This window comes from Beta vulgaris, chromosome 5 (assembly GCF_026745355.1).
Source record: "Beta vulgaris subsp. vulgaris cultivar EL10 chromosome 5, EL10.2, whole genome shotgun sequence".
In the NCBI taxonomy this organism is placed as follows: domain Eukaryota; kingdom Viridiplantae; phylum Streptophyta; class Magnoliopsida; order Caryophyllales; family Amaranthaceae; genus Beta; species Beta vulgaris.
In genome coordinates this window covers 21242740-21268796 of record NC_079206.1, presented here as the reverse complement: position 1 = coordinate 21268796, position 26057 = coordinate 21242740, and the positions used below count along the sequence as shown (strand labels likewise).

General features: G+C 34.7%; 1 protein-coding gene across 1 annotated transcript; it reads right to left on the bottom strand.

Moving 5' to 3' along the window:
- Positions 1-1538: 1538 nt before the first annotated feature.
- On the bottom strand, positions 1539-22350 carry LOC104893072 (mechanosensitive ion channel protein 10). Its single transcript, XM_010679139.4, has 5 exons — positions 21120-22350; positions 5214-5553; positions 2790-2913; positions 2153-2649; positions 1539-1985 (listed from the first exon to the last, which is right to left on the bottom strand). The coding sequence occupies exons 1-5, from the start codon at positions 22042-22044 to the stop codon at positions 1721-1723; spliced, it is 2151 nt and encodes a 716-aa protein (XP_010677441.2). The 5' UTR covers positions 22045-22350; the 3' UTR covers positions 1539-1720.
- Positions 22351-26057: the final 3707 nt, after the last annotated feature.

Sequence of the window (26057 nt, the reverse complement as noted above, 5' to 3'; positions counted from 1 at the left end):
AAAAAGCATTACAAAAAGAAAACCGTCAACAATTCAAAAATCCCTAATTTATTATATATAATTAACAATTAATTTAATTTTCTACATCCCCTAAAAAAATAATTTTCTATGTATTTTCGTACACATCGTGTGCATATAAAACTAGTACTAGAAATGGGAGGAGGATTGTTGGAACATTTATAGTTAAATGGGCTTTACCTTGTTTGGAATGATCTTATGGAGGTTGGACAAAAGAAAAGGAAACACGAGCAAGCGAAAAAGGGCTTTAGAAGCCCAGGGTGCGGGGTGCGACCCTGCTGGTCGCGAGGTGCGATCTGTATCGCACAGTGCGAATTGCTCTTATCTTTTTCACTGCGAGTTTTGATTTTGACGGTTTCAATCCGTTGCTTTGCGATGGTTCGTTTTTGTCCGGTTTTCAGTGATTGTATAAGAATGGTGACATATCATCATAATTAACCTCCCTAAGTTAATATAAGAAGATTAATTTCTTTCCAAATGGGGTAAATTCAAGAAATCAGTTTTTTATTTTCACAAAACAAGCTTGCTTCTCTTGAGAGAACATCTTGTACTCTTTCTCTCAAGTGTGCATCGCAAACATCAAACACATAGTTCTTATTGATTCACATAGAAGATCATCTATGTTAATTGTTCTCTCCATCGTAGCTCATTGGTTATTTCGTCTTAACCCATTGAATCTAGAGGGGCGATATTAAACTAATAGGAAAGCGTAGTTTCCGTGCCTTGAAGTGGTATGTCCGGTTCTCTTATTGATCATACATCTAACACAACTTTGGCATATACTTATATGCGGCGGGGATAAATATGGTAAACTGGTGAACTGCATGCTAAGTTGCTAAACTTGTGGTGGGAGCAGTAAAGCACAACACATTGAGATACCCTTCTTCTTTGTCCTTTTTGAAAATAGGTGTCCCCCTTAATTAGAGAGTTATGTCAAAGAAAGCTTATATCGGTTTTGGCTCGACATTGCATAGACTGCAACCTCAGCCTCAGTTTCACACCATATGATATTGATCCGAAAACAGTGGTACACAAGAAAATGCCACATTAGTACAAACTATACAGAGAAGCATGTGATTATTTTGTATTTCCATAATATTATCATACGTTTCCAAATAATTACTTCAACATGTTGACTTTTGTACTATATACTAATTTTTAGATATAACGAAGTATTTCAAAATATCAACCTAAGATTAAAATTACATGTTGACAAGATTAAAATTATTTTTTAGTGAATAATTGAACTTCATAGTTCATATAGATCTTCTTTGTTCTCTCCTCAGAGTTGTTGGGGGTGCTATTTCATCGTATGATTTAAAATGCAAGTAACTGGGGACATTTTGATGTTCTATAACTCCCCCATTCATCATTTTTATTTGTATTTCTTTCCCACTTATACTCCACCATTTGTGAAGATTCGTTAATTCTATTCATCATCATCATTTGGTGTTTCTGAAATATGTTCCAGAATACCTTAGTCAAATCTGCAAGTGCTCACTGTGTTTAAACATAAGAAGTACTTTAAACAAACAATAATAGAGATCCATTCGTAGATATTCAACAGCATACATCGACTCATACTCGTATCTAGCACGAGTAACTTAGTTGTCCAAGATACATCGCAGTTATACATCATTATGTCACAGCCTTGTTCAAGATAGAAATGAATATATGTAGCATTTTTATTAGATATGGGATGTTAAGATGATGTTGGCATGGAAGAATTGTTGATCTGGGAAAGATGGACCTCTTGTGGAAGAAGGTGATATTTGATATTAAGTGTTTCAAAAAATTTCTTCAACTCCAATATAAGCTCAGTTAAACGCGTATTGCGTTCAGCAATATTTTGGTGGTTGATGGTGTGTTGCACAGATACGCTTATCTTCATCTTGCTCAAGTCTTCTATGTCTTTCACTATGAAGCTATATTTTGAATTCCAATAATTTGGCTTGCTGTCGATATAGCTGTACATGCAAAAACACATAATTCTAACATCATAATTTTGAACACCAGACAGTAAGTTTTAGCAGACAAAAATCAAATTTAATCAGTTTAGTTCTGTAGAATTAGAAAAATGAACGCCTGATAATTATAACCGGCGTGCATACGATGTTTAGAAGAGTGGTTTTACCTTTGTATTGCCTTCTTAAGCGCGTTTATTGTTTCAATCGATGTGGAGGCATCTATGGTGAAAGGAATTGAATCCCACATTTCAGGACTTCTGTAGAAATTACTAATTGGCTTGGTCAGAAGAGCTGAATTTGGATAGTAGATCTTCTCCATGTCATACCTTAGGAAAACTGTAGTTAGTATATTCATCTCCTCTACAATCATCTGAACATCATCAATTTTGCATCGATCTCCTATGTCGAAAGGGTGCATCACAAAGACGAAAATGATGCAGTCGAAGATCGTCTTGAAAGTGTTGTGAAAGATGACACCTAGAACTACTATCTGTGTGATAACGAACGCGACAACTCTTGGTGATGCTAATCCCATCACCAAAAGAAACACCACAAATATTATCACACTGACAATTGCTGAAGCCAATTTGTGAAGCTGTTGCACTGCTGTTTTGGTGTCGTTCAGAGAGTGTGCCAGAGCTTTTCTTTCAAGATAAGCTCGTACCTTTCAATCAGATTAACGTAGTTAACTAAGAGAAATATATATGTAACAATATTGACTACAATATTTTTCAATTATGCTCTACGCTTACAAAAAAAAAAAAAGAGCTAAGATTAGTGTTGATAATAGGGATCATAGCTTACCACCCAATTTCTGAAGGAGGATTTAGTGATCCTTCCGGTCTCATATGCTCCTTCAAAGAGAGGGAATATAGCATGAATTTCATTTCTCTTCAAAAACCTTGCCAAATCTTCCTCCTCAATGTACCTTCCAGAAGACAATTTAGGCTTAGTTCAAGTTTAATAAGTTACTAATCAGGATTCCTATGAAGATGTAATCTTAGATCCAACTCTGGAAATTACTTAAAGTGACGATCTTATAAGCTCACTTCTTACTTCGCTATTATATATATTGGCGGATTCAGGAATTGACCCACACGAAAAATTCAAGATAGATTAGTTAAGAGTTTCAATACACTAGTCTAAATTACAACCAAAATTACATTCAAAAAGTAGTAAAATCAATTATGAATTATTATAATTTGTTTATCCATTAGTTAATTGTTAAAATTATTGCATGTAATATTTAGTACTCCTTCTGTCCCATTTTATAGTTCCTGATTCAATTTGGACATGGAAATTAAGGATAGAATGATTAGTATGTACTTGTATTAGGAGTTGTTGTGCTTTTTGGAATTATTGTCATAAAATAATGAAAAAAAATTAGAACATTAAATGGTGGTCACGTGAAAAGAGGAGAGAGAAAGTAAAAAAATGTGTTTATTATACCCAACCAATGAGATTGAAAGAACATTAAATGAAGATGTCAAAAACTCATGTGAAAAAGTTGAGAGAAAGAGAATAAAAAATGATGTTTAAAAATGGAAACAAAGAAAATGAGAACAACATTTTAACACACCCAAAATGGAATAGAGGAACTATAAAATGGGACAGATGTAGACATGTAGTAATTACCACTAACCCACCTTTCAGCCAATTTATGAAAATAATCCCAAGTTTGCATACTATTCAGGAAGTTTCTCAAGTTTTAGAAGACTAATTTCTCAAAATAATCCGAACATTACTTTTCTTACATTCATTAACCATTTTGAATATGTTCTATATAGAAAAATAAGAGAGTAACATATTCTAACTGTTCGTTTTCAGGAATTGACCCCGCATCCAGCAATACTAAGGAAGTCTGGATAAAGCCCAGTTGACCACTAAGCTAAATGTTCGCAACCTAACAAATGGAGAATGGAATATTATATCTTATTTTTGTTTTTCGATTTTCACCAGTTTTTCTTTCTTTTTTTCAGGATTTTTCGTTAATTTAATTGAATCCACTGAATCTACACTAAATCCGCCCACGATTATATACCTAGAAGTTCCTAAAAATTCTAGAGTGATCACCTTGTGGTACAAAATTTTGCCTTATGCGTTTACACTAGAGTGTACATAATACTTAATTAGTTGTTGAAAGCTGATCCTAGCTCAAATCCACTGCAATCACTTTAGCCCATTAATTTCACATTTTAATTTCAAATTAGTATTTTGGTCCGGGCGATGTTCCGAGATAGTTATAATTATCAAATATATTATTATTCATAAATTTCATACATAATTGACTTAATTAGTTTTTCGTAATATTATATCTAGTGCGGAATTGGAAAATGGATGTTATGACATGATAAGTTGTTTTTAAAAAACTTCAAAGGAATTGGGGGATAAAAATAACAATTTCAATAGAATAGGGGTATGAGAATGTTACCACCTCAATACAAGTGTTAGAGATCAAATGGTTTGTCTATGTCTTTATAGTTACATATAATTATAAAACTTTATCAGGTTTTACTTTGAAACATTAAACATTGATATTGAAAGTGGATTGGTGGTTAAACTCTCACATTTTATTTCAAAGGTCATGAGTTTGAATCTCAGTAGCTATACATTGTTAATTATTTTTTTAGATTAGATCATAAATATTTGTATTATAAACTTGATAACTGAACTTCTATTCATCCCCTCAAAAATATTTAAAATTTCCCCAAAAAAATGTTAAAATGACATTTCTAACCTTTTTCTTCTTTTCCCCCACCCCCACTCCCACCCCCACCCCTACCACCATCCACCTCGTGCCACCACCACCCTATTGCCACAACCACCCACCAGCCACTTGGAAGGATTGGAGTCGAAATTTTTTTAGGACGATGGACGAACGTCTGACCTCGATGTTCGCCCCATGGCCCGAATGTCTAAATTTGGACTCCTTCCAAGTGGGTGGTGGAGGAGGTAGCGGTTGGCAGTGAGGAGGTAGGTGATGGCAAGTGGTTGCAGGGGGAGGCAGGTGGTGGTGGGTGGTGTGGAAAAGAGGAAAGGTAAAATAGTCTATAAAAATGAATTTGGGACGATTTTGAGTAATTTTAAGGTGACGTTTAACAAATCGCCATGTATTACTGTTCGTTTGATGGGAACGTCTTTTAAAATATTTGTATAGATTTATCAAATAATTCACATAAACAAGGGTAAAAAAAAAAGCTCATATATGCGCAAGTAACTTTGACTTACGTGGCACCTCGTTTTGCAACATTCCGAAAGATGCGTTTGGCTGTAGTTCTAGCTTCCCACTCACTGGAAATCTCATATTCAGCTTTTCCAAATGCATCAACATTCTTTGAAATAGTGGACAAACCAGAAGATCTTATGTAATTCATCAATCTCTTCAAACTCCAAATTGACGTCGGACTTTTCATACTAAGCTTCTTCAGCTTCTCCATGTCCAACTTCCTCGTTCCATATTTGTTTGATCTAAATGATGTCTTAGCATCCTTCCATCTTGCAGGCAGGGATTTCGATCCTTTGATTGCTTTGTGTTCATCTTCCAATTGTTTTCCATCCACTGGTAGACCTATATGTATATTGTATGTCCAAATTAAAGTAGTTTAATTTCTAAATTTACTTTGCTAACGTTTAAATCATCATGCATGCTACCCGAGCATAGAATATTTAAATTAATAGGAACTGCAAAATGTGCAATCATAATGTGTTGCATTATTATATTTTGATATTTTGTTTTTTTTTTTTGAGAAAATGCCTTTAATATATTTCGATAAATTAACATTTAATAAGTAATAACCACATACATCTTATGATTATGATTATGCATTTAAGCACTTAAATAAAAGAACTCTTTGCGTGGTTATGAACTTTTTTTTTATATTGCATCAAGGCTAGCTACATACTGGCTTTAGATAACTATGATATCTCAAGGTGATCCGGCCCAAATACAAGCCCAATAATAAACACAAGCTCTTCCTCACGATAATCAATAATGTTCTTGCTCGGATCGAACACCTTGCTCATTTAGGAATACCAGATATTTTTTAGAAATAATAGTGATACTCAAAAGTACTACTTTATCAACGACAAAAAGCTGCTTCAACAACCACCACCAGTTGACCACTCCAAGTCTACAACGCTATAGATAACCTGCCTTTAATTAGTTGACAATTGACGCCAAGTACCTATAAGGGTTTAACTACCGGTCATAGACCTGCTTAAAAATTACCCAATTCGACCCAATTTTCTTGGGTTTTGTTAAAAAAATTCGAGTCAAACCCAATGATTCAATGAACCTTAAATTTTTTGTTTAGGGTTAGCATTAAACCCAACCATACCAGATTGACTCGAATCTAATAATGTTTTTAAAAAAGAATTTAAATAAAAGAATTTAAATAATATGACTAATAAATAATTAACATTCTTATATATCTATATGAAATAAATATTTATTTTTTACACCAACTGTATTTTGAATTGTTATGATAGAATATGGTTCATTCGTTTGAAGTACCAATGTACTATTATTAATATAATTTTTATCGACTTTATTACATTATATATGCAGAGAGAGAGGCAAGATGTGAATGTTCCTTACCTGAAAAATGAGAATAAATCTCAACCACATGATTGGATTAGAGTTACAACACTTGTTCATTAGAGTTATACCCTCCCAAAATATATTGAGCCCAAATTTTTTTTTTCTTTTCGAATATTCATTTTTTTGAGTTATATTACTTTTTCATTAGAGCTACATCACTTATTCATAAGATTTATATCACATTAATATCATTCTCATTTCTCATGTAATTATGCATTCTCATATGAACTCACTTGTGTTTGTAGATCGTATATATTTACTAATATAATTGTTATATCATACTAAAGATGAAATAGTAGTACTATAATATAAAAATACTCATTTTAGATGTTAGATTAAAATAGGAAAAGATAAAGTTGATAAAAGGCGTCATACTTAATAGTTGAACTCTTTTAGGAAATCATCAAGTATTTTATGATTTTCACTCTCCTTCACATCACTTATACCTAACATACTCAAGTACCTCTATTTTCTTACTCTCAATGGTCATACCAATTTTTTAAGGTTATTAAACTATCTTTCATACTATTTACCAATTACCATACCCCAACATATTTTCTCTCTCCTTAAATTCATCCCAATTTCACCGTATTTATCATTTTTTGTTAATTAAAAATATATTATTGGCTAATTTACCTAATTTAATAATTTTTTAATTGTGAAGCCTAAATATAAAAAAAAGTACTGTGTGAACATACCTTAACATTGGGATTTATTGATAGAGGGAGAAAAAATAGAGCCATTGATAAAAAAATATTAAAAATTAATTTGTAAACTGAAATATGACCATTTTTCGATATATGTATAGTGAAAAAATCATCAATAATTTTCTATAATTGTAGCCACGCTGTCGATATGAAGCATGCATTTTAAGCCATTGAATGTTGAATCATATTTAGTAATATTGCGAGTTTGCGACATGTGGCGCTTTAATTTTTCCAAACCTCAATCCAATTTTTTCTCTCTCCTGGTGAACTGTTCATGTAGAATGTAGATGAACCGTTTATTGTTCTCTCTCCCCCTTTTTTCTATTTTTTCTTTCTTTGATATTTTTTTTCCTTCTCTCTCCTCATAAACCCCTAAAGGTTTAACCATTGGCAACACTCTTGTCCCGTGTTCTGATTTTGATATGACATGTAACCGCCGTATAACTCAACCCATATTCGACCCGAACAAAAATACACCCAACTCGTATCTAACCCACCTAAAACCCACCTTCCTGCCATGATGTATATTTCTACTACCAGAAATAAGATACGTAATAATATGGGTGTCAATATACTTCCTATTTATTCTTTTATTAGTTGCACTATTTCACTTTTGTGCATTATTATCAACCAACTTTGACTATATTCTCTCACCATTATATATACTCCTTTCGTCTCTTATTAGTGTACCCACTTCTTCAGGAGTATGGATCCTCTAGAGTTTTAATAAAACTCTACAAGGTAGAGTTGTATTTAAACCATACATGTTAAAAATCAAGGGCTCATATTGGTGGGGAACGAAAAAGTAGGAGGTGGATTTTGATAAGAAAAAATAGGGAGAACTTTGAAAAGATATTATATGAGCTATTGAATTTTTATTCAATGGTTGATATTGCTCAAACTCTATCTTATAGAGTTATTTTAATACTATAGAGGATCCGAACACCTATTTTAGGCACAAAGTTTTAGGAGATTTAGTATGAGGGTCCTAAAGAGAAAGAGAAAGTATTAATTTATTATCGGCCAAGGAGAGACGAATAGTGACAAATAGAAAAATAACCCTTCATTTAGAAGATACTAATATAAAATTAGTGGGTCCATTTCAAAAAAAAAAAAAAGGTAAACTAATATGCGACAACCCAAAAAGAGAAAGCGGGTAAACTAATAATATAGTCAAGTGGGATTTTATTAGATTCATTTCAATATGAGAATTCCAAATATCAACTATTTATAATTTTTATTTATACAAATTAAATATATTAATATTTGAATAAACGTGTTAGTGTACGTGATATTTTTGAGGCATATGAATGCAACTAAAAAAGCAGAGAAGAAGTATCCTTCACGGTGCGTGTCATTGTAAATCTCTTACTACTTATGGGGAGAATTATTGCAAAGAAAGATGACAATGACATTACGGAGAGGTTAAAGTTTAGATGGTGAAGGGGATATACATGGTATTTCAATCTAGTTTATCAAAAAAACATCCATTAAATCATGGCATATTATTTACATAAAGAGTAACAAAATCCACTGAGTCACTAACAACCTATACAATGATGAGAACTAATAAGCAATAAATCTTTTTTTTAATAGACTAACCAAGAAAGTCATGATACATGAGTCAATTAATATTAGATTCATAATGCTACATGAATTGGAGGAGAAACGTATAGGATTATATTTGGCTTAGTGTGCACACGGATAATGTTAGTATCTATTTAGTTGTTGATCTACCGAGTAAGGATAGACCATCAAAAAAATATTTTTATTACTGATTTGGGTTCCACTATGTATTAGTTTGTATCTATTGGTGTATGGCGATATGGTCAAGGCAGAAAGTCAACAACCAGTTCTTAGTTAGCTAGTTCATTATAAAGTTAGTTAGTTACCTTTCACCAGAAGCTTCTTAGTTAATTTTTGTTAGAAAGATTGAGGTTAGTTACACATTGTATCTTCTTCTCTCTCTCTCTCTCTCTCTCTCTCTCGTATACATATCAATCTGTCTAAGATTCATCATTTCATCCAGAAATAATAAACACGGGTTCTTTCTTTCTCATTCTCTCTCTATTCTTCAACATCTTAGTTCATACAAAATGATGAACTCTGGAATGGTATCAGAGCGGATCATTTGATCATGTTGTTTTATCAGATCAATTGTTGATGATCAAAAGTTCAAAATCTTCTTGAAAATTCTGCGATTTTTTTTCTTCTCATTTGAAAATTCTCTAAAGTTTCTGCAAATTTTGCTACAGAATTTCTCTGAAGATTCTGAAATCATTTAGTTTTTCAAATCAATCTTTTCTCATAATCTTGATATTCATCAATTTCTTTCTTTGAAATTCAGTTACAATGCCAACTAAAAAGACACAAAACACACAAGATCCTAATTCAGTATATTTTTCGAATAAATCTGATGTTAATTCATCAAAATTGGTGAATTCAGTATTTCATAGAACTATGGAATTTAATGATTGGAAACGAGCAATGACAATTTATTTATCAGCTAGAAACAAATTAAGCTTTATTGATGGATCAATTGCTGGACCTGCAACAACTTCATAAGATTTCAAGCTTTGGAACAGATGTAATGATCTGGTAATATCTTGAATCCTGAATTCTCTAGAATCTTTAATTAGTCAAAGTGTTTTGTACGTCAATACAACAAAAGAGATTTGGCTTGATCTTGATAATAGTTCAGTCAATCATGTGGACCTCTACTATTTTCTATGCAACAACAATTAGGATATCTAACAAGGTAACGAAGAAGGAATTTCAACTTTCATTACTAAAATCAAGTTACTATGGGATCAATTTGATAGATTGGATCCCTTACCATCTCGTGTATGCACTGGATGTGATTGCAAACTCACTGAACAATTGTTGAAATCTCAACAAACTAAGAGATTGATTCAATTCTTGATGAAAGTAAATGATAAGTACATTCATACTAAGAGTAGCATTCTCATGATGCATCCTCTTCTTACAATCTCTAAAGCATATGGTTTGTTGTTACAAGAAGAAACACACAAAGAATTGAGTAGTCTAAAGACTCAATTCAATAGTGACAATGCAACATTCTCAGTAAATACATATTCTGAGATCAGAACTTACAAGCAGCCTAGTAGCATTGGAAATGTTGCATTGGAACACAGAAGAGTTTTGGCAGGAATAACTTATACTGTAAACACTATAAGATGAAAAATCATAAGGGTTGACAAGTGTTGGAAACTGAATGGTTATCCTAAAAATAATTCGAAACAAATTGCTTTTATAGCCACTTAGAACAACACAAGAGATTCTAATGTTGGAGCTGTTCATGGCAGCTTCACTGCAGAGCAGCACAGACAATTAATGGAGTATCTGGATAGGTTATAGAATTCAGACCATGGTCAAACCTCCGATTCTCTTAGCTTGGCTGTAAGTTCAGAATTGGAACATAATTTTTGTCTTCTATCTAACTACCAAAGTGCTTGGATATTAGATAGTGGAGCCATTGATCATAGGTTCTCAGAATTCACATTGTTTGATTCTTATGTTCCATTAACTAATACATATCCTATTATTACTATACCAGCCTGATGGCACCAAGCTACAAGTTAAACATAAAGGTACTATCAAGCTAGGGAATGAAGTCACTCTTAATAATGTGCTACATGTCTTAGGTTTCCAGTTTAACTTGATTTCAGTCTCCAAGTTATGCCAAGATGCTAGTTTTTCTATATATTTTGTTAATAATGAGTGTTTGCTTAAGGATCCTTCCAAGGACAAACAAACTTTGCTTGGTAAACTTGATAAGGGCCTTTATATTCTGGATAATGCTCTCCTACAAACTACTATTGTTGCTGCTTAAATGTTCGAACATGCTCAGCTATGGAATAGGCCAAGTTGTGGCACCTTATACTTGGACATATGTCTTTTGGTAAAGTAAAGAATATCAATGTATTGATATAAAGGTTGTTTGGCTAAATGTTTTTATAATATTTGTTTATTAGCCAAAGAAACCAGATTACGATTTGTTGTTAGTGCAATTAAGAGTAATAAAGCTTTTTTGAATTACTTCATATAGATGTCTGGGAACCTACTTAGTTTGTGATTCATTTGTTAATAATCAATTTCTCAATAATGTTGATGATTTTACTATGATGACCTGGATTCATTTGTTGAAAAGCAAAATTGATTTTGTGTTTATTATGGAATAATTTCTGAAGTATGTTAAGACTCAGTTCAACTGCCATATTTAAAGAATTAGATCAGATAATGCTCCTTGTCTAATTGAAGGAAGTATGAAGAAGTTTCTTGAAAATGGCATTATACAACAAAAGAGTTGTAGCAACACACCACAGAAGAATGGTGTTGTTGAAAGAAAACACAAGCATTTGCATGAAACTGCTAGAGCATTGTTCATTTAATCTAAAGTGCCTAGCAAGTAGGAGTTATTAGTTCCTCAGCCCTTATGAAAAACCTTTTCACACTAAGCCTAGCCTCTCTCATTTAAAAGTATTTGGATGTTTGTGTTATATCACATCATCCACTATCAAGATAAGTAAGTTTGATAACAAGGCTCATTTTTGTGTTCCATTAGGGTATCCTTCTAACCATAAAGCCTATAAAGTCCTGAACCTAGCAACTTATAAAGTTCTCATTTCTAAGGACATACACTTTCATCATAAATCTCACTTCCCTTTTCATTACTCTTCCTCTCCACAAATAACCTACACTACAGATTTCTTCCTCCCTCACACCACATATATTAATGTTTATTCTACTCCTTTTCCTATCTATCATACTCCTTCTCCATTATATTCACCTCAGTCTATTTCTCCACCTAATTCTTCCATTATTTTATCACTTACATCCTCTGATTCTTCTCACACCTCCACACCTTCAGTCTCACCACCTCCCTCTTCTCTTCCTACAAGAAAATCCACTAGAACAATCAAATAACCTTCCCATCTTAGTGACTTTGTTTGTTCTACAGCCACCTCTACTTGGTATAATATTATTCCCTATGATTCGTATCTTTTCCCTTTTGATAAAGCCTTCATAGTAGCTCACATTGATATAGTTGAGCCTACTTCATACTCTAAGGTTGTAATTGATTACAAATGGATAAAAGCAATGCTACTTGGGAGTATGCTATTTTACTTAAGGGTAAAAATCCCATAGGATGTAAATGGGTATATAAGGTGAAGAAACATGCTGATGGCAGTATTAAGAGGTACAAGGCTAGGTTGGTAGCCAAAGGATTTACACAAAAATATGGTCTTGCTTATCAAGAAACCTTCTCACTTAAGATGAAAATGGCAATTGTTAGATGCCTAATCTCACTAGTTGCTAATAAACTGTGGAATCTCTTTCAACTAGATGTTAACAATGCCTTTCTTCATGGTCATTTACATGAAGAGATTTTTCTTGAAGGATCCTGAAGGTGTTCAAGTTCCTGAAGGCATTCAAGCTCCTCCAGGGCACGTTTGTCGACTTAAAAAATCATTGGAAATTTCCTCTCGTACCCTAGAGATTTGACGTAATTCTCAAACTGCCCTTCACAATTTGAAAAATTCTTCAGATACCCTTGAACTTTGACTTTATGCTCAAAATGCCCTTACTAAAGACAGAATTCGAAAGTCTTTAGGTTTTTCTCTCTCTACTCTCCATCTCTTCTCCCACTATCCTCCAGTGATGACATCCTAAACCTTCTTTTCTCTCTCTCTCTCTCTCTCTCTCTCTCTCTCTCTCTCTCTCTCTCTCCTTCCACCTACACGCCTTCTCTCTCTCCTCCCCTCTTCATCTACTTCATCTTTCTCCTTGCTTATGTCATAATTAGTTTTGGTAATTGTAAAGTCTTACCAATCCTTTTTCAACCCCTCTCAAACCCCAATTCTATCTCGCCTAAACCTCACAATCCCTTCAACTTCATTCCTTGTTGTTCTCATAACACAATTCAAGCAGGACCCCAAAAAAACCTAACTCCCCAACATCGAAGATGAAAATAAAACATTGGCCAAGCTTTTATAACCAATTCCATGAAAAATGGTATGTAAAACCTATTTTTAAAACCCAAAAAAACCCATGGCAGCTTCAACAAAAACATCACTAATTTTGGAAGAAATTTACAAGGAGATAGAATCAATTTCACCATCATCGAAAATGGAGGAAATTCACAAAATTAAGACGGTGAGGAGAGAGAAAGGCATGTAGGTGGAGAGAGAGAGAGAGAGAGAGAAAAATTGGAGGTTTTGGGTGTTATCAATAAAGGATGGTGGGAAAAGAGATGAAGATGGAGAGGAGAGAAATAAAAACTTAACGACATTAGGGCTTCGTCTTTAGTAAAGGTATTTTGATCATAAAGTCAAAGTTCAAGGGTATCTGAAGAATTTCCAAAACTTGGGAGAAAATTTGAGAATTACGTAAAACCTCGGGAATACCTCAGGAAATTTCCAAAAAAATCATTATATGGGTTAAAGCAAGCCAACAAGCAATGGTTTTCTAAGCTACATGATGAACTTCAGTCACAGGGTTTTGTGCAATCAAATAATATTATTTGTTTTTATAGCAAGAGAATGGTGATATCACAATTATTACAACAGTGTATGTGGATGATATCATCCTAACAGGTTCAAATGAAGCTACAATGAATGCTCCAAGGAGTCATTTACATACCACATTCAACATCAAGGACTTAGGTACTTTACATTTCTTCCTTGGAATAGATATTACTAAGTCCTCTGAAGGGTATATCTTGACACGAAGGAAAGTTTACAAAAGAGCTCCTTCATGATTGTGTTTTGGATATTTCTAAGCCTGCCATCACTCCCTCTCCTCTCAATCTCAAGTTGTCTACTGATGATCCTAGGCCCCTTTATGATGATCATGAGTTATACAGGTGTTATGTTGACATGCTCAACTTCTTAACCCACACAAGGCCTGACTTAGCCTTTGTTGTGCAATGCTTGAGCCAACATATGCATAGTCCTAAGCTCTCTCATGTTCAGGCCCTTACACATACTCTACATCAGTAACACTGTTGGTCAATGCATCTTACTCAGAGCATCTTACTTTAAAAAATTGGTTAATTAGCCACCTTTTTTGTTCTTTTTTTGTTGGAAGCCACCTATTCCCGAAAAATGGGAATTGATTGATGATTTATGGCGTTGACCATCACGTGCATGGCACGTGTTGTCATAACACCCTTCTTCCCCCCCCCCCCCCCCGATTTTCCCCCCAAACCCATTATCTTCCTTCATCTCTCTCTTTCTTTATATCTTGAGCACCTTAATCTCTTCCTTGAACCCCATTGTAACAATAAATCATTTTGTTCAAACTCTTCAATTCTAAACTGATCATTTGAAAATATAAAAATTGATCCTAAACTGGTCCTAAAAGAAAAATTCGAGGGAGGAAGATGCTAGCCAAAGAAGGGAGAAGCGTGAAGGTGGAAGAAATGGCCAAAATCTGATGGTCAACGCCGGAAAATCGAAGTCAACCACCGGATCCCGGCAAGTGGTGGCTTTCAACAAAAAAAAAGAATTAAAAAAGTGGCTAATTAATCAATTTTTTTTAAAAGGTGGTTTCTCTAAAAAAAAAGTGGTTATAAAAGGTAGTTTCTGACAAATTTTCGTAAGTTGAAATTTGGCACCACATAATTCCTCCCTATCTTAGTTATATTAACTAGTATTTGGGCCCGGGCGTCGCCCCATGTTGGTATTGTGTTTCCGAACTTGATATTTTTTTCCATTCCCACTAAAATATATTAAGGAAAACTCAACATTTAAAAGGTACAAATATAATAATGAGTACACTTAAAGCATGATTAAAAGTTGGTTCAGATGGTAATTGTGTCATGTATAATAACAAGAGGTCACGGGTTCAAATTTTGTTGCAAGGTAATTTTACTTTTGTTAATTGACATGACTTAGGTACACTTTGGACATATCTAATAGAGTAACAGAGGTCCCACGTAACATGTATACATTGTTACGCACACGTTTTAATGTATTTGTATAGATATTGACTTTTGACTTTATTCACATACGCCACTATAACCATCTTATATCATACAAAAAAAATAACATTGTTATGGACATTTTATATACAACTTTGTCTCAATATATACTCTAATAATCTCTACTTTTGTATTATCTACTTATGCATATGCATATGAGATAACCTCATAGGCAACCTTGTGCTATAGAAAATTACATTTGGTAATCATTTTTAAAAGTTTATTCACAAAGTGACCTTATACTTCCATTTTATAAGTAGGCGTGACATTAATCAGGTTTTTGGATAAATTTTCCATTGGATAGTTATTTTTCTAGATTTTATTATGAATTGTGGTTAGTAATATAGTCAATTACTAATCTACACCCAATTTAATCTAACCCCAACCGATATTGCTGAAATGAAGCACAAATTCAACGCCGTAAAGCAAAGTAGTAAAAAGCATAATCATTTACCTAAGCGACCTCCCAACGAAAAGCGAAACCTAGCAAAACCCTAGCGATAAATTCTTATCGCCTCCGCCGCTTTATCCCCCCTCCCTCTACTGGCTCGTCGACGGCATGAGCATCTCCGGCTCTATAAAGGTCGTCGGCGAGCCCAACCTCCTTTCCCCCACAGTAACCAGTGGATCGCTCCCGTAAAAGTGTGTTTTCCGGACTCGCGAGGAACGCCACCGCTTGAAATCGACCGCCACAACATCGACACACCTTGGTTTCTCTTTTCTGGGTGCCGGCGAATCACCACCACCACCTGATGTTACTAACCGAGTTATTCTGCTACGGAGCCAACACCTACTGTGAGGTTACCACTTAAGCTTTACTATTTCGTTGCTTAATTTCTACTAGGCGTAGGTTCTCAAACTAGTTAGGCTGTTGTTGGTGCCTCTGTTATCTACTAGTGGTTTTACTGTTTTTATTTTTTAGCGTTCTAGTTTTCTTCGACTTCATGAACAATATGGATGAGTTAAAGGGGGAATTGTGCCTTTATCACTTTGACGAACTTGACTGTTCTTCAACTAATTGGGTTCAGAAGCTTGATTTTCTTATTAATTCGTTTGGTATCTTCGAGTATGTTCGAAGTTTGAAAGCTGAGGGTAATACCTTTTACAGAAACAATGATATTAGGTCAACCGTTGCACACTATATTCAAGCCATCAAGTTCTTGTTTTTTGCGGATGTTAATAATGAGGAGGAAAAGTCTGTGTTTTTAAGTCTAGCTTTATCTATCAATATGAATTTAGCTGCGTGTTTTACCAAGCAAAAGGATTTTCAGAAAGTGGGTGAGTTATGTTCTCTTGTTTTAATGTATGACGCTACCATTGCCAAAGCTTTTTTTAGGCGAGCTGTGGCAGCTTTGGAACTTAGCCAACCCGGCATAGCATTACTAGATCTTATCCAAGCTCTTAAACTCCACCCGAAAAATGGAGAATTTCAACAAAAATTTAATGAAGTATCGTCCATGTTAGGATTGTCTTCAACTTTTGTTGATATTAATGATCAAATAGTCGGTGAGGATGAAGTATTGAGTACATATTCATTCCTTGGGAAGGAGGAGAAAAGGAGAAAGGTAGGAGAAAGGAAATCCTACCAGGGTACCACCACTATCAACGTGGAAAAGAATCAAACCTTCTTAGAGAAAGTGACCATGAATGTCGTTGGAATGGACCACGATATTAAAGTTTCTACTTCAATCCTAGAGTTTTCTTCTGGGAAAAAAACAAAATCTACAGGGTACGAATTCCGATTTTCAAATCGGAAAGCGCATGACACCTATCTGCATATCACCCCCTCAATGTATAGGGTGATGTCAGCGGGGAGAACCTTGCATTACCATTGCTCTTCCCAAAACAAAATCATTAGCATCCGAACTATCAATCCATCACCAAGGATGGATCGCAACACGACTATAGCATACCATACACCCATGGAGATGAGACACTCCCCTTTGGAAGGGTACGAGCAGTGTAAACAAACTCCAATTTTCACCGATGTAGCGGCTACAAATATGGATTCCGAAAAATTGTCTTGCGTCTCTTTGTTAGTACCTCCAAGCACCTCCTTTTGTTCGCCTGCAAAGTCTACTTCACGGGTCAACAATCAATCTACCAGCAAGATGAAAATCGCCTCTCGTGTGCACTCCAGTATCAAAAGCCAACATAATATGGTAAAGCATCGAAGTACCTCTTTTTCTAACCCTTTGTTTTGCAGGGTGCACATTGGACTCAAGCGAAGTCCATCCTGCTTTACTGAGGACGTCTGCTATCCTTGTCGGAAGAAATGTTATGCCCCTTCCCCCCTATTTTAGTAACTAATCCTGTTCAAGATGATTTCATTATGTTTGGTTAGTATGTCCTAGGTTGTAATTCAGTTCTATTAATGCAAGTTAATCTGATGTCAAAAAAAAAAGTAAAGCAAAGTAGTAGCTTAACAACACCCCACACCCACAGAAGGAGTACAAATGGCGGCGGTGGCTACGAGTTTGGCGACGAGTTGCCGAAAGCAACATAGATGGTGTGGCGGTAGCAGTGGATAAGTAATTACCAATCAACATAGTGGTCAAGAGGAGATAGAAAGGCGACTACTTTCCATACTAGAGGAGAGATAGAAGGTGGGAAACACACCCACACCAAAGAAAGAGAAAGACCGACCGACTCATATGACCAACAACTAACTAGCACCACCAGCTGTGGGTGATAGATGGATTGCTAACGACTAACCGAACAACACCAGTTGAAATTCAAGGAAGAGGAAAGAATTTGGGGTAATCTATTTGATGGTAGATGAATCAGAAAAATTGGGAAGGATGTCTTTGATAGTTTGATAATAAATTATTTGCATGTGTCATTAATGGAAACAAAGAGGAAGATAGAGCAAAGCTTAGATGGTGGTACAAGCATGGTGCGCCCATATACATGGATAACAAATCAAATGAACATATTTATATGGATAACAAGCCAAATCAACATATGTACATCTCTAGTTGGTACATATTCATTGGTATTAGTCTTTGTGTTTATAATTTAGTCCTTCATATTAATCGTGAGTGTGGCTCTATCCTTATGAACGTATGTACATACAAATTTGGGAAGATAGAGGGAGAGATTCTCCATCAGTTTACACCTCAAGAGAGTGAGATGGCTTTCTTTCTTTCTTTTTTTTTTATAAAAAAGGACAATGGAAATGCTAATAAACATCAACTAAATAAAACGAACAAGATAATTTGACTTGTTACAAGTAATGACGAATCATGGTTAGTGTTGAAAATTCTAAAAAAAAAAGGAGAATTACATGAAAACTTATTCAAACCTCTCATTAATATCAGGATTGCTAATAAAATAGTATGGTTACTAAATGTAAATTTTAATAGCACAAGATTACTGAAGATAACATCTCTAATTATATTATATTGATGCTTGAAATTGTGTATTGACAAATTCAACTTGCCAAATCCTTCATGAGAAACAATGTTTTGTTAGAGCCAGAAAATAATAATAGATAGAATTTTCAATGCGTCAATTAGTAATTTTCTTATTGAAGTTAGATTCAAAAAAAAAAAAAAGTAAAATTGAAGTTTACCCAAATTCTAGAATTAAACTTTACAATTATTTGATTTTTCAAATGGGCTCAATTAACTCCAGGATTCAAGGCGTAAATCGTAAAGCCACCCCTACCTTGGGTACAACCGTACAAGTAACAGAACAGAGTTACGAAGGTGGTGCTAAAAAAACAGAGGTGGCATTTAATAGATAGAATTATTTACATATTTTATGTCTAATTAGGGACAACTTTGAAGAAATATCTTAGTTGCCGACACCTTCATCTCGTCGATGAGCACGAATGTCGGAGTGAGGGGGCTGAGGGTACTAGGATATGGTGATTATGACATAGGCTTTAGACTAAAAAAATAGAGCTTTACTATATTTTAGTACTACATGAGTCATGAGTAATGATTGTTTAGGAAGATATTGTGTGATATTTCCACTTCACCGCCAAAACAAAAAGTTCCCTAAAGAAAGCAATATAGGAAAAATAAAAAAGAGTCAACTCCAATCAAGTACTTCACACTTTTACCGAAAATGTTCTATACTAATGGTTAATAGTGAGTAGATGTAAACAATCGATCACATATTCGAATTTTTTTTTTATATATTGTCTTCGTTATTTATATGAATAAAAAAAAGTACTTCACACTTCCTATTTTTTTCATTTGTGAATTTTACTAGAAGCTTCATTTCCTAATTCAAGCACACTATAAATCATATATATCTACCTTGAATTATATATTTGTAAAAACTAAAAAGCATCAAAATATAATATCTAAAAACTAAACATTCTAATGGATTTAACAATTCCTACATTATAATTTTCTTTTCTATATATAGTGATAATTAGTTGTCAAAGTTATAAAGTTTGATCTTGAAATAATAAGAGTTGTACTATGAATAATAAGGGAGGAAGCACCATCTTTAATCATATAAATTTAAAACTTGTGCAATACAAGAGCTTAAATCAATTAAATTGTAATTTTCTCGGTAGTCTAAAATAAACAAAACATTTACCATATCAAATTATTTTATAGTTACTTGATCAAAACCCATTGCAAAATAATGCAATTAGTTCCAGTTTAATTTTTCCCCTAAAAGAAAATAAAAATAATGCAATTAGCTCTAATATTCTCATTGAAGCGCTACATTGATCGGTTTTATTATATAAATCTTTAGGACATTGTAAATAGATTTTCTCGGAAAGTACTTTTCAAACTCGATTTAATAAATCTCCTGAAGTTTATACAAAAGCTAATAGAGTTCGATAAAATAATTGTTGGGTAGTTTTGGTTATTTTCGTTCGGCCAAAACAACCAAAAAGGTGTTTGTTAAATTATCGCTTTTCGGGTGGCTAGGAAATCTTTTTGCCAAAAGTAATTGCCGATTTATATTACTTTTGGCTTTTACTTTGAAAATGTTAAATAGTGAATAGCAAGTAGCAACTATCGATTTTACCAGATGCATATAAACAACTAGTTTTCAGATAATTATCATAAACAAACAATAAGTTGGTCAATTCGATCAAATAAATTAACGAATAACCAATTGTTGAACACCCTTATAATTAATCAATTTTCTGATACTTCAAGTTTATTTAGTACTATATTGTAAAACACGGTATATTACTCATCTATCTAAACAGCAGGTGATAGGCTAGTGGTATTGGCATCAGCTCCGATACCAGAAGTCAAGAGATTGAGTCTCACCCCTTACAAGGAGGGATCCTCAATTTCGCCCTTTCCTTGCTAATTATAGGACTTAATCTTACCTTTAAAAAAAGAATAAAATCACTCATCTATCTTGAATTCTATATGTGGATTTAAATCTTCCAAGTTATGATCTTCCTAGTTAAAACTCTATTTATTTAAAACTTAAATATTATATATATTCTACATAAATCTATTAATTTAGATTGTTTTATTTACTTAAGAAAAGCACGAAAATTATTTTGTTAAGAATAAAAGAGTTATTTTTCAAAAATAGGTAAGAAAAAATCTTTTGGACTACACTCGTAGGGCCCTCACTTGGAGGCTCAATACAAGTCATACACCTTTCAACCCCCTCCACCCCTTAAATTCTAAACAAAAGTTTAGGGTAGGAATAGAATCCTAGATTTTGCTAGAGAATAAGAGAAATCTCACTACTTGATCCAACTCCATTTTAAAAAAAAAAAAACTATTTTATGATGGGTTATTTTTTAATAATTTTAAAGTTGGTTATTAACAAACAAGTAAAAATTTGTAAAATTTAATAAATAAGCAAGAGCAACAAAAAAGAACCTGAGAGTGCATCAAGTATGTAGTTATGAAAGACGCTTTCCTTCATACGATCGAAGTAAGTCCTCACATGAAAAGAGGAAGCAAGTGTCTTGACCAACACAATTTTGATCAACCATATTGTTGCTCCAACAAGAACAGCTATCAACAATTGTGACACCTTTTTCACCATCACATTTTTATGGTGCATTTGAGCATTGAACATACAAGTCCAAGCTAATAGCACAAGTGCAAGCCAGATACAATTTCGTATGCTTTTCCTTAATCCATACACAAAGTACAACACCTTCTCCTTTAACATGAAGTTCCTCTCTATTATAAACACCAACAAACTCACCAGCCACCCCGAGCAAAGGCGGCCGCTAAACATCACCATCACCATCAAGCACCACTGCCACGGCATTAGTCCCCACGTGGGGCGGTATCGGAGGGAGGTCATGGTTAGGGAGAGGATCAAGCAAGTTAAGATAACAAGAAATAATGACCACTCTCCTATTCTTCTCCAATTGATCTTTTTGTTCTTTTTCTTTGTTTTTTTGTGGTATTTGTTACTCCCACTTTCTAGTTGCTCCTCCTCTTCGGACGACGAAGAGGAGGAGTAATCCGTACTACTATAAAGGTCTTCAATAATGTTGTTATTTGTTTCTTCCCAAATAGTTTGATCCGTGTCAAACTGATCAGTGACATTATTTTTGGGAGGGAGGTTAAACTCGATGATTCGAGATTTAGGTTTGGACATGCTAAGACGACGTAGGGTGGCTCTCTTTCTAAGAGTATTCGTCGATTGTGGTGGCTGTTTTAGAGCTTGCCGATCAACTACGTTGGTGGTGGAATTCCCTGAGGCTGAGGATTGGCTGCCTTGAGTACAATGACCCTCGGCCATGAACACAATCACTTGATCACCATCACCAGAATCACCACCATCCATCTTCACCTTGTTTAATTTTTTGGTCACTCAAGTTGAACAAACTAAGTTGACAGCTAGCACTTTACACTCCCCTTTGCTTCTTTCATCTCAATGGCCCTCCTTGTTCCAATACTTTTGAGTGGGTCACTAAGTGTATCATGCAATGTCGTGGGAGTATTATTTACGGCATGGTGTCACTCTATAATAACATCAAATATTTGAGTGAAAAGCCACTTTTTGTGGGAAATTCTTTCTTTATGTATTTATTATGGTAAGGGAAGGACTTTATATTAGACTCAAACTTAGATCAGTTTAGTCCTTCAGATGAGGGGAACCGGGAAATGATGGGATCGGAATTAATTACTCCAAGAACTAACCATAGGCCTACTAGGATGGAAATATATCTATGTAATACATTGCATGATATAAGATTATAGAGATTACTATGTCCCCACTTTGCATCAAAAAGAAAAAAAAAACAAGATACTGCATACTTGAAAGTAAATTGATATAGTTAGATGGATAATTGAAATTAGCTAATACAAAATCTGTTACATGTAACTTTTACTCCCTTTAACCCATATTCAATACAATTTGATCATCATGTACACGGTTTAAATAATTACTTTGAACATGTTTTAATTTCCTATAATATATAAATATAAATATTATCTTGTATATGTCATATTATTAGATTTGTCTCAATGAATATTCGCAGAATATCACCTTTTTATAATTTTTCACATAGATAATCTATACTAATATATATATTAACTAGATTTCCTAAATAAGTCTAAGCATCACGTGACACTCTCACTTTAGTTGTTGCTTCATTCCATATTATGCACATTAAAAAAATAAAAACATGCTCCGTATATGTTGAGATATTTTAGGATTTCTGTTTCCTGTCTTCTAGGCTACTTTCCTATCTTTGTGATCTCCTCACTTATGAGGACTAGGGATGGCAGTGGGGCGGGTCAAGTAGGAGACCCGCCCCATCCCCGCCCAATTGGGGAGGGGATGGGTCTAGGTTTGGTGGGGATGGGGCGGGGATGGGGATTAAAATTGTACCTGCAATGGGTGGTGGAGCGGGTGTGGATTTTATGTTACACCCGCCCCATCCCCGCCCGCCCCACCCCACCCCCGCCCGCCCCACATATTTATTATTAAAATTCTATTTATATACATATATTACTAATGTATTTGAAGACACTTTTGAAATGTAATAAAATATTTGCCTTTGTTAATGTATTTTAACTTTTCTTTTACTATATTATATTGTGATTTTGTGAAGTAGACAACTATAATGGACTTATGACTGATTTTTTAATTGGTGAATTTTTTGCGGGGATGAAGTGGGTATGACGCGGGTGCGGGGGTAGGTCTAGAATTTCCCCCCGCAATGGGTGGTGGGGCGGGGATGGGGATAGAATCTTCCCCCGCAATGGGTGGTGGGGCGGGGATGGGGATGAGAATTTAATGCGGGTACGGGTGTGGGGGTACCATCCTCCGCACCCGCCCCGCCCAATTGCCATCCCTAATGAGGACTCCTAGGGTTGTATATTACATTCAAGGGAAAATTCAATCAAATACAACAACTTATTCTTCCCTCCAAAATCTTTTTGTCATGGTATCAAAGCAAGTTCTTCAATCCACCATAAAAATCTAATTTTTTTTCTTTGCTTTGCCATTGCTGGCGAAGATAATTCTCCGCCACTGTCGCCAAAACTCGATCCTTCTTCCCCATTCTTTCTTGGGCCTCAGGACCGTCCCGGATATTTTCTTACTCCTACGCGTCTCAGTCCCGATAATTATGCAGATTGGGCTTCAGATCTTCAGGTTGATATGACTTAAAATGAGTTTGGGCAACCCAATACAGAGGAGGAGAGTTCGGTGCACATACAAGCCCAAAGGAGGTTCCATACTAAAACAATTGGCAATATTAGAAGTAGCTCCTCTAGCTTATATTGTGGTACTTTCTCTCCTCTTTCTCCAATGTGGGACAACTCACATGTGCACAACATACAAGGGGTTCGACACTCCCCTTCACATGTGAGTGTCCTTAGAATTATAACATATTGGTAAGGCAATTCTCATCGTGAATGATCGTCCAATAGAGGGACATATTCAGTTGCATGATGTACAAATGCCCAATATGAAAATCCCAACAACCTTGGGCTCTTGATACTATGACAAATTTAGGGTAAATGATTAATTTTGATCTCCTCCCTTATGAGGACTCCTAGGACTGTATATTATGTTCAAGGGAAAATTCAATCAAATACAACAACTTATTCTTCTCTCCAAAATCTTTCTATCTATATAATATTCGACCACGTTTTGAAATTTCTTCAGCCGGCTTTTTGCATAATGAAGGAAAATCATCAATACAGAAACATGTCAATAAATTAAAGTCTGTTTAATTAATTAAGTATATGGATTTGTATTTTGTCTATATTATACTTTAGTCTTTATAATACGTACTCAAGATGTGAAATAAAATTCCAAACAAAAACTATTATATTTTTAAAATTTTTTAACAAGAATAATACAAATTTTTGCCCATTGTTTCGTAATAATACAAACTTTTGATTATTCTTTAATAATACAAATTTTTGATCAAAATTCTTTCAGTAGGGTAATACCGGTTATTAACTTGTTGTAGGAGGTAACAAGTTGATGTGGTTCAGGGGGGTTGGGAGTTGGGGGAGAAGGGAGAAAGAAGAAAGATCATTTTGTAATTTCTTTTGACTTGTTTTACAGGCTACAAGTCAACTAATTGACCTACTGGAGGAATTTTGATGTAAAGTTTGTATGATTAAAAAATAATCAAAAGTTTGTATTATTGCGAGAGAACGAGCAAAAGTTTGTATCATCACAAACTTTTGTATAAGGTAGGCCACACCTTGAACAAAGGGTGTCGCCAGTTAATAAAAGACCCGAGCTAGGCTTTATAATGAAGTCTGCGTCGTCCCCTAAAAAAAGCCCAAACGTGAATCGTTTTCAGAGGCGTTACTTTTCGTAATAGGAATTATTTTTGAATCCGTTTTCAGAGGGATTACTTTTCATAACAGGACTTACTTTTGTTGAATCTAGATTTTTTTTTCTTCTAATTTTTAGGTGTTACTTTTAGTGAAACTAAGGGTTATTTTTTCGAATGTTAAGCGGTTACTTTACTGAAACTGGAGATTACTTTTTGTAATGATAAGGGGTTACTTTTACTGAAAGTATGGGTTACGTTTGTAATTATAAGGGGTTACTTCTACGGTAAATAGGGGTTACTTTTACTGAAACTATGGGTTACTTTTTCAAATGCTAAGGGTTGTTTTTTTTTGTAATGTTGAAGGGTTGCTTTTTAGTGAAAGTATGAGTTGCTTTTTGTAATATAAGGGTTACTTTATATAAACACCAAACCATTCTCAATCTCCCTCCCCTCTCTTTGATCAAACCATGGAACCACCACGTCCTCCTCCTCCCCATCACCACCACACGACCACCACAACCACCGACTCAAACAACCAACCACCATCACGCACTCCTCTTAACTCCATCAAATTGCTCCAAATTAAACCCATTAAAAAAAAAGAACATAATAGAAACCATTGTTATATGTAGAGGATAAGCCACAAAGCGTCGACCAACTTGTCATAGACACATGTAGCAGTTTCCGACATAAGGCGTCGGAAAACAGCGATAATCGGCCGGAAAAAGTCGCAGGAAAAGCAAAATCCGGTAGAAGAGGAAGAAGGAGAAGAAGAAACAGTTGGTTGAAGGTAAGCCCAAGCAGCTTGTTTAACTAAACGATTTCGGATGAAAATCTCGTAGCCGAAACCCTCAGAAGAAACCGAGATTCCGACGATTGCGACTGCGGGAGTAGGAGAGAGAATCGAGGAAGGACTCAAGGAGATCACTGGCGGTGGTGGTGGTTGCCGTTGGTGTTTTCGCGAAGAGGAATTGGGGCGAGAGGAGTGAGAAAATGAAAAATGTGAGGAGAAGAGGAATTGGGGCGGGGAAGGAGGAAGAACTACAATAAT